The sequence below is a fragment of the Lytechinus variegatus genome, chromosome 4, assembly GCF_018143015.1.
Source record: "Lytechinus variegatus isolate NC3 chromosome 4, Lvar_3.0, whole genome shotgun sequence".
In the NCBI taxonomy this organism is placed as follows: Eukaryota; Metazoa; Echinodermata; class Echinoidea; order Temnopleuroida; family Toxopneustidae; genus Lytechinus; species Lytechinus variegatus.
Genome location: NC_054743.1, coordinates 12078991 through 12094200, shown reverse-complemented (window position 1 = coordinate 12094200; position 15210 = coordinate 12078991). Strand labels below are relative to the sequence as shown.

The window sequence follows — 15210 nt, the reverse complement described above, 5'->3', positions numbered from 1 at the left end:
TTGTATATCCCAATCGTTTTCTTCAGAAGGGAAAAATTTATCACACTGAAATCGAATTGCATTCAATATAGCATTCCTCAATCTGATGTAAAGTTATACAGTGATGTATAATTCACATTTATATCTCAATTCTTATAACGAGAAGGGGGAAATGATAAAGATGATGTTGTTTTATGGTAAAGATGGTGTTATCTTGATGAGTTTGACAGAGCAGCTTCACGGATATCATAGGATGATCCTGCATTGAATCTAAGAGGAACTACACCCTCTTTGTCTGCTGAAAGCACAATCCAGCGAGATCCTGGAGTGAAAACAAAGAAAGCAAATGAAAAGAAGATATTTAAAAAGCTCAAGAGAAAAGAAAGAAATATCTTGTAAATTTTATTCATCTGACCAAGTTGTTGATTCAATCTAAATTTACTAATATTTCTCAATAAAGTGTGATCTCACCTAAGATTTTTGCCTAAAGACCAATGGGAATATCAGTTTGCCTCTAGAAATAACTCCATAGCAAGACTCAAATGACAGTATATTTAATAACATCAAGGACAGCTTCTCAATTCCCAAGAGCACATCTATCTACATTGGAAGACAGTATCACAAAGAGAATATCTTCCTCAAGGTCATCTAACCAATAACTCATTCAAAATGACTCTGAATTACTGGAGGAGTTGACCTTCCAAAGAGAACGACCTTGAACCATTACTGTAGCTGACCTTTATTTTGACAAAAGGAAGCAAGTTGCATATGAATAGAAATTTGAGTTTTCATATAATTTTATTGTACAGGTTACATATAAAATACTGTTCCTGCTACATGTATGAGATACAAGTGTTTACGTTTTATGTAAATTAAGGACACAGAAAATTCATCTTTTAATACTTGCTTCTTTTGTAACGACAAAGCAAGTTACTCTTTTACTACTTGCTTCCCTTTTTAAAAAGAAGAATAGCTCTCATAATGGTAATATTTTACTTATTAAATCTTCGTGAGATAAACATAGGATGAAGCTTTGATTACCAGGGCCCCGTCTAACAAAGAGTTACGATTGATGCACTCAATCGTAACTCTATTGAAATCCATTAGTGTCATAAATTTTTATACAGGAAATTTGCAAAATGTCCTTTGTAAACAAGGAGAACACACCAAATTGTCAAGAAATCAATGAATTCATGGATATACATTCATATCTAGAAAATCTTTTGAACAAACATTCATTTTATATGTTGACATTGCTGGCCGTCCATAGTTGCGATTGATCGGATCAATCGCAAATCTTTGTAAGACGGGGCCCAGGTGTCTGTTTCAGAAAGACATAAAACTTTAGTAATTAAACCATTATTGTAACTACCATGGAAACCTTAATTGTGATTGGCTGATGATTCCTTTTACCACAACAGTTACCATAATGGCATAGTAACCTCAGATGTAACTCTACTCTGAAACTCTAATACTACTCACCAACATTGAACTCAGCCTGTTTCAGGTGGAAGACATCAAGTATTGGTTGAAGAGGAAGCAAGCCGGACTGAAGGAGGAAACATTTCTGGAAGACCTGACTATCCCTGATTAACCTGAGTGTAACATATGCTGTGAGAAATAAGAAAGTGGTCTTATGATATCCTGTATTATATCCATCATAATGATAATCTGAACAAGTGATTGATCTAAACCTGTCTTGTGACCAAAGATAATATTCCAATGTCACTTCAGGAACCACAGTTCCAACCACTTCCTCTTATGGACATACATATATCTTCATTATTATTTTTTTGTGGAGGATAGGTTTGTACAGTAAGTAGGGTAAGTAGTAAGTAGGGCCCCGGCTATAAGCAGTCTTTGCTTCTTAGGGGTCCTGACCATTAAGAAACTTGTAACCTGTTATATTTTGAATTTGTTGTATCATGTTATTTTTGTAAATATTTTGATGTCTTTTTAATGGTCAATAAATTGAATTGAATTGAATTGGTGCTGCTTTTATGTGTTGAACATCAAAAGTTAGTAACTGAGGTGAGGTAAATGGGAACCCTACAGGATTAATTCCTTGAAATCACCAAGTGCATTTAGCAGCTGAAGCTATAGGCAGGATAATAAATAGAGTGCCATTGAATAGGCAGCTAGAAAATTGGCACCTCATAAATTCTATACATTATCATTGTTATTCAAAAGTCAAACGTCAGAGCCTTGAGTCTTTTCTTATTGGGGAGCGTTTCATGAAATGAATTATAGGATGTATATCTGACAAAGCTTGTTTTATGCAATGGTTACCTTTGTAACAATCAACACCTGTGTTTTTCAATGGATCAGAAATCAAGGAATCTTGTTAGATCTGATTATTTGCCTCACAAATTCTTTATCAAGCAATCCATTGGTTCCATGTTTAAATATCAGTCCCACATACAAGAAACATCCAATGATAAAGTGATGATCTATTAAAAAGGAAATGAATATAAGTGATAAAAAGCAGACGCACAACAGAAAGATAAAGAATATAAGATCATGAGACACAAAAGAAACTGTGAATACATACCAGCATTTTCAGGAGTTGGATACAAGCAACTGTGGGTTTCTTTCGTAGGCACGTCTAACTTCCGCCCACTTAACGGGTCTTTAGATACATCATCATGTTCATTATTCTCTTTTAGCACTTCAATCCCCAACCTCTTTCCCAGGAATTTTCCATTTGCATTGAAAGGCAATCCTCCAGGTAGGAGCAGTGTTTGGAGACCATCATCATCAGCATCTCCTGGATGTGAGGTTGCTCCTTCATCATAGGATGATGTGCTATCAACAGCTTTTGTAAAATGAAAAATAAAAACAAAAGCTTGCAAAATAATAGCAATCATAATAGTAATCATCATCATCATTGTGTGTTCTTCTGTGTTCTAAACATCAATTTATGTATTCTTTGGTGAAATGTAAAAAACAAACAATAGAGAAATTGTACGAAGTGAAAATCTTAAGTTATAGAATACATGGACTGTTGTATGCAGTTAAATTTTGGTAAACAAATGCAAATTTGTTTGGCAGATGCTTAACTGAAGAACTATTTTGTTTTATCAGATATTGCTTTTTATTATAAAAAAAAAATTATCTGTAATAATAATAATAGCTGGACTTATAAAGCGCTTTTTGCCTGAGGATACAAAGCGCTGGCGCTTTACTACCCTGGATTTAGCTCGAGCTACCATCACCGGTGCTTAGTGCATTCAAGGAAATAATCTTGCAGGGTACCCATTCACCTCACCTGGGTCGAGTGCAGCACAGTGTGGATAAGTTTCTTGCTGAAGGAAAACACGCCACAGCTAGGATTCGAACCCACGACCATGTTTGAAAGGCGAGTGTCAGAACCACTAGACCACGACGCGCCCTGTATCATGGTAATTCAGATTGTCGACCTTCTTGATTTATGTGATCTTGAATACTGTAAGATTTTTCTGTATTGCAGAAAACTCAGGACTTGGTAATACCTTTGGCACTTGTAGTTTGGCCTGTAGGTAGATCAAGAATCTTGAGAGATAGAAGCCTTTTCTCCTGAGAAGAAGATGGAAGAAAACCCCTGAAAGAACCATCATCTGAAATAGGCTTTGTCACAGCGACTAGAATACTGCCCTCTATGTCAGGTATGGAACACACTCCCACAGGCCTCTCAGTCTCACCAAGCTCCTGGTATATATAAAAGGGGTGTCTATGGTAGTCATGAAGATGCAACAAAATGATTGTGGGATATTTTTGAAAAGATAAATACCAATTTAAAAAAAAGATCATGAATGAATTTGAACAGAATCTAAGAAAATGACCATGAGGTGTTTTTTTTTAGTAAAACATAGGATAATATTTGCCAAATGATTCAGGAAGAAAATAAGTTTACATTTTTTTCCAAGGTTTTTCATAATACATCCTGACGTGTGTTCATTCATGTTGGTGATTTTCAGCACATTTTAAGTATTTCTTTATTTTCACTTCAGCCAGTTTTCATTATTTCACAATGTTTGGCTTAAAAAAAAATCAATAAATGCAATGAGACTACCAACAGATTGAATCATTGATATATTTCACAATAACTGGACTTTGAATCATAAATTGTGTTATTCTTGCTTGAATAGTGAAAAGTATCATCGTATAATTACCTTAATTGCCACACCCCCCCCCCGCAAAAAAATTTTAAAAATGATACCATTATACTTACAATTGTTTGTGGCAACCTCTGTAATGTAGATTCATTGAAAGAATACAGGGAGAGTGTTCTTTTGCTGTGACTAGCGATGACTATTACTCTTCTATTTGGCTGTGAGTAAAGATCAGATAGATATCTAAACTGAATGTTGAATTGCACAAACAATTAATGTTATTTTACATTGCTGTATTAAAAGTTTGTTAACGTACATTCTTCTTAACTCGTTGACAAGTGATTTCTATTATTTCCATTGTCTTTGTACAGGAGTATCTGGTTTCAGAAGGCAACAAGTTTGTAAAGTACAGGAAAATATATTTGCAAAACTGGGTTAAGCACTGCGAGACATCTATAGGTGTGTCAATACTAAAGAAAAATTCTAACAATGTTACTGATACCATAATTTAATGTCTTATGTATTGAAAAATAAAATAAACACAGGTGCTATTGAGTTGAATTAATGTTTTGGTTTACTTAATTAATGCCCCTTGATGATGCATTGATTGAATCGTTGAATAAAATCAGCGATAGGCCTTATGCACTGACATCATAGCCGAGCCGCCATAGTTGCCATCTTAGACTGTAGCCATTGCCTTGCATGCATTGCTGATCTACAGCTGGCGCATCTCTGACTACTGTGTTTATGTGTATTCCTATATCCTCTGAGGGAGGGCGCTATGAGATTATGATGTCATATGCATAAAGTCCATGTGTGGGGTGCAGCAGGGTGGTTTGGAGGTGAAGAGAGGCTGATCATCATTCTTAATGGTCAAGTCCACCCCTGAAAAATGTTGATTTAAATGAATAGAGAAACATCAAACTAGCATAATGCTGAAAATTTCATCAAAATCGGATGTAAAATAAGAAGTTATGGCATTTTAAATTTTCGCTTATTTTTCACAAAACAGTGATATGCAAAATTCAGTGTCATGCAAGTGAGTCAGTTGATGATGTCCATCACTCACTGTTTCTGTTGTTTTTTATTGTTTGAATTATACAATATTTCATTTTTTACAGATTTGACAATAAGGACGAAGTTGACTAAATCATATAGTATTAAACAATGCTAATTCCACATGTTCAGGGAGAAATAATCGCTCTTTCACTTGACAATGAGGAGAAAATAAGAATATTTCATATTTCATGTAATAAATTAACAAAAGAAATAGTGAGTGGATGACGTCATCAGTCTCCTCATTTGCATACCGACCAGGATGTGCATATACCTGAAACTTTGCAATGTCATAACTTTCTTTTTTACATCCAATTTTGATAAAATTTTCAGTGTTATGCTTGTTGGATTTTTCTCTTTTTACCTAAATCAACTTTTTGTTTAGGTGGACTTGTCCTTTAAGAGGAAGACTTACCTGATAATGTATGATAGAAGGTGTGATGATACCATGTAGATCAATATGAGAAACAAACTTCTTGCTCTTCACATCAAGTAATGTTAATCTTGCACAGCTGTCTGCCCCAGGCTAGCTCAAATAAAATGAAAAGAGACAATAAGTATGATATCAATTCATGATAATTATTAAATATATAATTTCATGTTCGTTCTTTCCCCATTCTTTACATGTTCCAGAAAGTCAGTGGTTAATGTAAATTCAAGGAAGGGGGGGGGGGTATTTTTAATGTATGTCATCATCTTAAATTCTTCAACTCAATGTTTAATGACATTGAATATTCATCAATGTTTTTCATAAGTTTCAAAGTCCTGAGACTAATCTACTATACCAAAAAAATTCATATTACACTGCAGTAAAGACAACCCTTCCACAAAGACACGATTTTATTCTTTTAAAAAAATGAAAGCTTAACAGAAAATTTAAGATGTTGAAATAGTCCTACCTCTCTTGTCTGCTTGAACTGGGGAACTCTGAATGTACCATGTGATTTCAAGTGAGTCAGATCCACCATTTTGTTTCCACTGTCATTTGAAGACACGTTTTCCTTCCTACCATTCAAAAACTGAATCTTGCTTCCTTTCATGTTGACACCTTCTCTTGTAATCACATGAGATCCATTAGTACTTTCTGATTTCAAGTCTTTGGTTAAGTGATAGTGTGGCTTTTCATCACTGGATTCAGCCTGGTAGATACTAGTCCTGACCTGATGGATGTTCATGGCAGGAGCCATTTGCTTTGGACGATCCTTTGTTTCATCCGAATTAGTACTGTTGAGAGTAGTACTGTTGCTTTCCATGTGCCTTTCAACATTCCTAGTTGTAGTATCGGCAACATTACCAACTCCACGTTCTTTGGTCAGGGCCAGAATGTCCATCATGTCTATCGGCCCTGTCTTCTTTTTCAATGCTTCCTCCACTATCCTGCTTGCAAGAGATTTGCCATCTTCTGTAGAACAGTTGCCATGGCTACCTCTATGATTAGGGGATTGCAATAAATTATCATGGGTATCTAGTTCAGTGGAAGATGAACAATCTACTTTATTTCCTTTGGTATGAGAGGATTCAAGGTTACCATTTGCATTCAGTTTCTTTACCTCACAGTCCAAATTGGAATGGCTGGGACTAAGAGGCAAACTGGACCTGTTCTCACCAATCACAGAATGAGAAGTTTTAGGAATGTCCTTCCCCTGGAAATCATTCCTGGAAATTTCTGGTGAAAACAGGTCAGGGGAAAGCTCGGTGACTATCTTCTGCAGTGGTAGTTCTGTTGCTATGGCAATGATGTGATTTGAGATGGGCATCAGAGAGCACACAGAACCAGGGTTTCTGTAATAAGACAAAGATAAAAGATACAGATGCAAATTGTATGAGCGAGAGATTTTGCTTAAATTATCATCTATGCACAATATTCATCTTCATTGACAAATTCATTTTGATGATGATAATTGAATAAGAATCAGCAATCCTGTAACACAAAACTTTACATCTGATTTTTACATTATCATTTGTTGTTATAATGGTAGATTATGGTCAATGCAATCATCCTAATATATAATAACTTTCATGACTTAATTTCTTCATGTAAATTAGTGAATGGTTTAGACATGTACATTGGCGACCAAATTATGTATACTCGCTTCAGCAATAATTTAAATTTGACAATTTTGAGAAGAGCTTTATGAGGTCTATCAAACAATACTCTATGATCTTGTACATGTTTATATCATTGACCAGAAAACAGGGATGATTGTATGTTTTATTTGAGATTAGCATACCTTTCCATGAAGACTGACTCCATACTTGTGACAGCCTCAGATTCAGTATTCATTCCATATATCTGTAAGAACAGGAAGCAAGAAAATCAAATAATATAATTTTACGAATTCCCAAAAGGGTGAAAGATAAGATGGATGTATTGTATGAGGTATGATAGTGGTACAATGAACTTGATGCAATGAATCCATGGAACCAGGTGATCCCACACATGAAGCCAATGGAAAACAACAGTCGACAGGATGAGGAGACAACAAAAATCATTGGGGTTTCACAGGTAGATAAAAATGATGATTCCTATCATTTAAAAGTATTAAGCATTTTTTTTTGGGAAAAAGGCCCCTAAAATATTTGAGATCACCTATTATTCTTCATCATGGATAAGAATTGAATTGAGAGGATACGTGATAGGAACAAAAAGGTTTTCAGTAATTAAAGTCACGAGAAGAAACCTTGTGGGAGGCCCACAAACATATGGAAGGGAGACCATAGAAAAAGATGCTTCATACGGACTCGAAGACAGAATAGCTTTAAAAATTCCCATTAGGGAATGGAATGTCCAACAAACACCAAAAAATGGAACAAAATTGCCTCCAAATGAAGATACTCACTTTGAGTTGATTACCATTAGACAGAATCAGGTGACGTCCATCCAGTGTCCAGCATGCAGCAGTAATGTCCAGTCCATCGTCCAAAACAGTACTGGTCTTTCCACTCTTGATGCTGAAGAGGATTACCTGAGACTTAGTGAAGACTACAATGAGTGGCAGATTTGGGTGCCATACACAACCTGCATGGAGTTAACACACAAGAATTGGGGTTTATGAATTGGATTTAGAAGGTTAGCTTTCCAGCTAAAGTAAAGGGGTATTCCGGGCTGGTAAACAGAGCAAAATGCTGAAAATTTTATCCAACTCTCTTTCGAATCTTTCTTTCTTCTCTCATTTCCCCAATCTCTCTTCATTTCTCTAACTTTTTCTACCACCCACACCCGCACTCAATTTGGGTGTGGGTGTGTGATTGGTAGACTGAGATGCACAGAGATTAGTGAGTAAGAGCCAGGTACAGGAACCCATATACACACACCAGTTACACCCAAATACCACAAGACCCTCAGTAATGTGTAAAGTCATTAATAGCTTTTTAAGAACAGCTTTATGAAACACCCACCAGGCTTGGGGAAATGAGAGGTGGAAATTAGAGGTAGATGCTCTTGTCTCAATCAGAACCACAATAGAAATATTTAATGTAATCAAAGCCTACCTTTTCCATGCTCTCGGTGCTCTATTGTGTGTAGCTTCTTGAACTCAGGATTGCTGACAGACGTCCTAAATGAAAGAAAAGTATAACCTAAAATAGGAGCTGTAATAGGAATATACGTGTGCACTTAGATGTGGTTACTTCCAGGATAATTATGTAGCCCATATCCTGATTTCTAGTATTGACTATCTTCATTTTAAATCAAAGAGTTCCAAATTGTAATATACTGATCAGTAATTTTTCTAATAAACGTAGTAGGAAAGCGACGTTTCGTCTGCAAACTGCTGTTGTATAAAATTCGTAATTGAATATAAATTGATTGACTAGTTTGTCAGTATCAACACCTGGCTTCATTAATTCCACCAACGGTTTCATTTGAACTTCAGAGTTGATGTTGGTGTTAAGAGCATGAATCAATCTAGTTCCAACACTGAATATAAAACTATAAAAATTCTATCATTCAATTCGATGATATCACACATAGTGATGTCAGTTCTAGGAACAGTCTCACTTCAAGTTTGGTGATGGATTTTGGTGTCGAGAGCATGAATCGGACAGCTTAACTTAGCTCAAGCACTTAATGTTGGTTACTATAACAGATACCAAGTGCATCATTGATTGTGAAAAAAAAACCTAGTAATATCAGTTCCACCACCAGTGGCATTTAACAAGGTGGTTTGCAAACCACAAGTCTTGTCTAATTTTGAGATCAATAAAACATGCAATATGATCTTTTGACCTCTAGATGACCTATGAGTATGACCCCATCATCCTCATGGACATATTTATTTAATTTTTATAATTTATTTCTGCTTTCTTTAGACAGGGTGGTCTCTTCAGTGCATAAAAACTGCTTTTTGAGAGGGCCCTGCACATATAAAAATACATATAACAGTCATGATGCGGTGGTGAACAATTACAGAATTAATGAAAAAGAAAAACTGAATGCAATGTAAAAGAAATGAAATTCAAAAGCATACATATCAAATTAACAGTACATAATAGATACACAGATTGAACTATATGTGATGCAGAAATAAAGAAATGAACGCAATTTGAACAAAAACTTGAATATTGTTCGAACAAACCAACAGGAAAAGCGATTACTACATTGTAGGTCTCTGCCAAACTTTGTACAGGTGAGACAAGTGAGTCCTGTGGCTGGTGTAAAAGTGAGACTAACACTAAACACCACCACCAGCCAGAATACACCTGCTGACAACACAGCACTTAATGTTACAGCACATAAAAAGTCAGACTAACACTAAACACCACCACTAGCCAGAATACACCTGCTGTCAACACAGCACTTGATGTTACAGCACATACAAAGTCAGACTAACACTAAACACCACCACCAGCCAGACTACACCTGCTCTGAACACAGCACTTAATGTTACAGCACATAAAAAGTCAGACTTACATGTACACTAAACACCACCACCAGCCAGAATACACCTGCTGTCAACACAGCACTTGAAATCCCCCAACCACTTCCCTAAACTATGATTGAATCACATATCAAAGCAATCAGATTCATCAACCCTTACACTTAAATTCCTTTAAAACTTGTTTTCCTAAGTTATGGAATAATCTCCCCTCTGATATGAAAATCCAGTTCAACTCTTTCTAGGTTCAAGAGACTTATCAGAAAATTATTAACCTGTGTTAAAAAAAAACCTTCAGTCAATTATTTGCTTTTATCTCATGAAAAGCCCCCCTCCCCCTTTTTTGGCTGTTGCACCTGTGTACTTAGTGTAATTTTTTGTACCTGATGATGGTTCAATAAATAAATTGAAATAAAACATTACATATGAAACACATACAGACCTTGATTCTACTGCCCAGATGACTGCATGTGTCTTATGCTGCACAGCTAGGAAGTGTGTTCCCATTGTTTGACATGGACTCCATGAACATCCTGTAACATCACTACAAATGTAACAAAATTGAGAGTTTTAATACCGAAACCTATTTACTCCTCTAAATGAATTAAAAAAAAAACAGTCCTTTAACTTGTTCAGATATTTACGGATAAAATATAAAGTGCAGCAATTTTAATCTAAAAAACTATTGTTCTGAAAATTGTGGGATTTGGAACCTTGGTAGTCATTCACCTGTACAACATACTGGATTTACATGGACTCATGGTAGGTTTTGTATATAAAAAAATTACTTTAGTTTAATTTCCTGAGACTTTATTTTTGAAAAAATTGGTTTATTTTGTACTGTATTACTTTCAATGTCTCATACTCAATTACAATTCTGGTTAAAGAAAGAAATGAGTCATTAAAATATATGAAAAGACAGCTTAGTTTTTTTTTTACCTTTGATAAAAAATAAATAAATAAATATGCTCACAGTAATTCTATGATGTTAAAAAATAGACATAAGGCCGATTAATAATAATAATATTAATAATAATAATGGTGGATTCTTTTCAAAGTGCAAACATCTGTCAGGCATGATGTTCAGGGTATTATATACAATCATAAAAATCAATGACATTAATAAAAATTGTCTCACATTTTATAATTTCAAGTACATACAAACTTTCAAACATAATGATACAGAGTTAAAAACTGGAGGAAATTTTAGACAGACATGACTTAGAATGATTTACAGAAACATTTCTTTTTTTAATGAAATATCAAAACATATGTAGGGACAGAGATTTTCCGTTTCAGAAAATCTCAAATTCCGTTTCAGCATGTCTGAAAACGGAAATTCCGTTTCCCCATAGACTTTGTGTACAAGAAAATTGACAATTCCGTTTACATAGAAAACCAATACGCAACGAGTAGCGATGTCAAAATGCTAGCGCTGCTCAAAATTTGCATCTCCCAATGTACTAACATCGCTTTAAAATCCATATTAATCGAAGAGATTCGAGCTCATAAAATATTTAGGGAAACATAATCAACATGAATATATTCTCACCTTTCATATTATTAGCATTATTTTATTGTTAAATGGGATTTTATCGCTGATTTGGGGACTTTTCGGACATCGTTTTGATCAGTCGACGACTTCCGAATATCCGCCATTTTGGATTTGATGAATCACCGTGATCATTATATTATGACCGAACGTAGAGGGCAGCAACACACGGCCGGATTCTGCCTTCTATGCGGACGTAAGTGTAAACTAGTTTGGATACGATCGAGTGATGGAGAGGCTCGAGTGTAGTTACGATGTGTTGATTGTCATGATTGTTGTTGCAAAGTGAGATCGTGTTTTTTCAGTTGATATTCGTATTTTGTTGAGGATTTGGGATTAATTTCTGTTGCTTTTTTGTGCATTTTGAGAAAAAACATGTTTTCCGTTTGAAAAGCCACTTTCCGTTTCAAACAGCCAATTCCGTGAATTCCGTCCGTTTTTATTTTTTTTAATGTTATTAATTTGACTGACTTAAATAAAAAAAATTACAAGAGTTTGATAAAGAAAATACAGTTACATACAAGTGAAGAAGAAAAGACATGTTTTAAGTAATTGTTTAAAAGAAGAGATGGAAGCCTGGCGGAGAGATAGAAGACCATTTCACAGGGAAAAACTATAGACTATGGTCACCCTAAGAATGCTTGGATCTATGAATTTTGAATAGTTTAAATATAACAATTTAAACTAAAAACAGAAATGGACATATTCAGTAGTTCTATCAATTTGCATTGAAAATCAAATTCTTGTTATTCTTCTATCAATATAATGTGCAGCAGTCTGACCCAATTATGGGACATCAAATATGTTTCCTTGTCTTATTTTTTCATTTTCAACATTCTTAAAATTACCTGAATTTTCCAAGTGTTTTTGTCTCATGCATTGACGTTATCTCAGGTTCACTGTCTGATATTGTACCGAGATAAACACGTTCTCCATCAGTCCACACACATCCAAGATCAGGATCCACAGCTAAAATGAAAGAAACAAGAATAGTCAAGATTCTCTCTTACTTTCTCCACTCATCCAATGTACAAGGCCTCCCCTTTTAATGGTGATTGCTTTCAGTTTTATTCATTCATTTGATTCCCCCCGTTTCATTAGAAAAAATTATAATTTCAAACTCTATTTATTTGTAAGAAAAGGTATTTCTTTTCTTCTTTATTCTTTGGGTTTGGGAGTAAACATCATAGTACCACTAGTTTTGCAGGTGCTTTGCCTTGTACTTTCCTGCACACTACTCCCGAGTTGGAACCTTGAGAATAGTCGAGATGCTCCTCAAAACAAAGTGCGATCACGAAGCTTACAAGAATCAAGACGCAATACAAATTTTGAAGCGTGTGGGACTACATAAACATACGGTACGGTTAACGATGCGTGACTATTGTTCATGCTCACCATTATATAATATATTGTTTCCATTAAATCCATAGGCAGTCTTCAACTCCATATTCGCCATCAAATCCTATTTTCTTATGAGAAAGAAAGGGTGCAAACATATACCCCTAGATACTACTAATTTCATTTAATTTTAACCTAACCGCTCCCTTCGCATTATTTCAGTAGGCCTAGCCCTAGATTAATTAACGTTTGTATGGTATCTGTAATATGGTCCTTCGAAGCTTCTTTGGTTTTATCATGAGTTTTATATTATCACGGCAACCATTAATAATGGTACATTTATCAAAGAATAGAATTCTATGTCCTCTGTGTCTGTGATAATTTTTTTCACAAAGTTTTTTCCCCAGTATTCCATGATATGTTAACAAACCAGCTTTATTTTCCCGCAAAGTAACCCACATTCCCCCCCCCCCTTCCCCGCAAAGTATGATGCAACCCACACATATGAGTCTGTGTTTGTTTGTTGTTATAGGGGGGGGGGCGGGAGTTGGGCGCTTTAGTGTAAAGAAGCCAGCCAGACGCTTACATACAACTCTACAACAATACTGGAAAATAATCTTAGACCATGTAGATGTGATTTGCAAAGCTTAGAAATATAGTATCCATTAAAATAGAGACGACTAAGGGGTTCTAATTCCGGGACCTATGATTTCAAAGCATGTCTTCATTTTTGCAAGGCCAAAAAGTTTCATTATATTTTCTCTATAGTGACGTAAATCCTGTCGATAAGCAGGGAGAGCCGTCATATGAGTGGAATCTGTATAATCGTTTCTAATGAATGGTTGATATATTTTTAAGGATATGTTTTGATATGTTTTTATAGATAGATTGGTCTTTTGCCATGGCAATAAAGTAAATTTTCAGTATAGATTTGAAATAATGGAGATTACATGCCATTGTTATATGAAGGCAAAATATCATTGCAGTGAGTGCTTAAAAGGCAGATGTTTATTTTTATATTATGGCGATACTTTGCGAATCAGAGAGTTAATTAGTCTTTAATTTGACATCATTCAGTTTGCTTTAAATTTGGTGACAAATAAAACAAAACCCGAAAGAACGCAAACATGCGATTTGAAATAAGCATAAAAGTTCGGATGAAGCAATCTAGAGTCTGTGTCCCCCAACTTGCGGTTCGAGGGGAGAATACAATAAAAATATGAGGAAGAATAAACTTGTCTTGGTAAAATAAGCGAAGGAAAAATTGAAAATAGGAAAGCATTCTAAATACCAACAAGTTTCAATTTACACTTCTCGATCACATTATTCGCGCTTGCATTCAGTTTTGGCCGCGGTGAAATGCAAATTCAAACAGTTCTTTCAGGAGAGTAGTAGGCCTACATTATAAATTTCAGTTTGGGCTTCGTGCTCCGTGCTTGATCTCACTTAGTAGCGAGAAAATATTATTATTTGTTTGGCGTCACCTGTGCCTGGGAGGCGAAAAGCGAACTGAATCACTGTGACCCGCAGGTCTCTCCTCCCGATATAACTGATTGGGGGGAATGCAGGTGGACCACTACACCGGGGCTTCCCCCAACTCTTATACGAATAGTGCAGTGGGTTCTTAACGTGCAAAGGTGGTGACTCTCCTCTACACGGGGCCTCCATTTAACATCCTATCCGAGGGACGGAGAAATATTGGCACAAACTGCTTAATATCCAATTGTGAGGATTGAATATGAAAAATATTCAGCTCGCACATCTCGCGCTCGCAATAAATTTGATGATTTACTTTCACTTTATAGGCCGTTTCATTTTATAAATTTATAGCCCACCAGCTGCAAACAGTTATCAAAACAGTTTCTTTTGTATCAAAGATTTCAACTTGCGCATCGCACTCGCATTTTTATCGTTCAAGATTACAAAAAGTGTTTTCATTTATTAATTTGTTCATGTATGTATGTTTTTATTTATTCATTCATTCAAAGCTGTTTTCATCGATGTCCTAACCTATTCATATAAAAATCAACTCCAATAGTAATAGGAAGTATAATTAGCCAATTAAAGTAGAATCAAATGGGATTTTTTTTTCAGACCATGTATAGTATCTAACAAGAGTACACCTTTTTAGAAAGTCCTAGTTAAGGTCTAAATCTGATTTAATAAAATCAGCTAACTGAGCTAAGGTTTCATGCTCGATTATTTATTTAGTCAAGTGAGAAAATGATTATCAACATTTCCCTTTCGGATCAGCATAAAAGAATTAGACATACATATCCTGCTATGAAAATGTCAAGTTTTCAGGTAGGAACATAAA

At 35.3% G+C, this 15210-nt stretch overlaps 1 protein-coding gene across 1 annotated transcript; it reads right to left on the bottom strand.

The window, feature by feature from the left end:
* On the bottom strand, window positions 1–13059 carry LOC121413399. The gene is made up of 13 exons (XM_041606204.1): window positions 12951–13059; window positions 12404–12524; window positions 10446–10547; window positions 8619–8683; window positions 7967–8145; window positions 7358–7419; window positions 6026–6908; window positions 5542–5652; window positions 4190–4288; window positions 3471–3666; window positions 2531–2794; window positions 1462–1590; window positions 1–301 (listed from the first exon to the last, which is right to left on the bottom strand). Exons 1-13 carry the CDS (start codon window positions 13009–13011, stop codon window positions 189–191), a joined length of 2385 nt encoding a protein of 794 aa, XP_041462138.1. The 5' UTR covers window positions 13012–13059; the 3' UTR covers window positions 1–188.
* Window positions 13060–15210: the final 2151 nt, after the last annotated feature.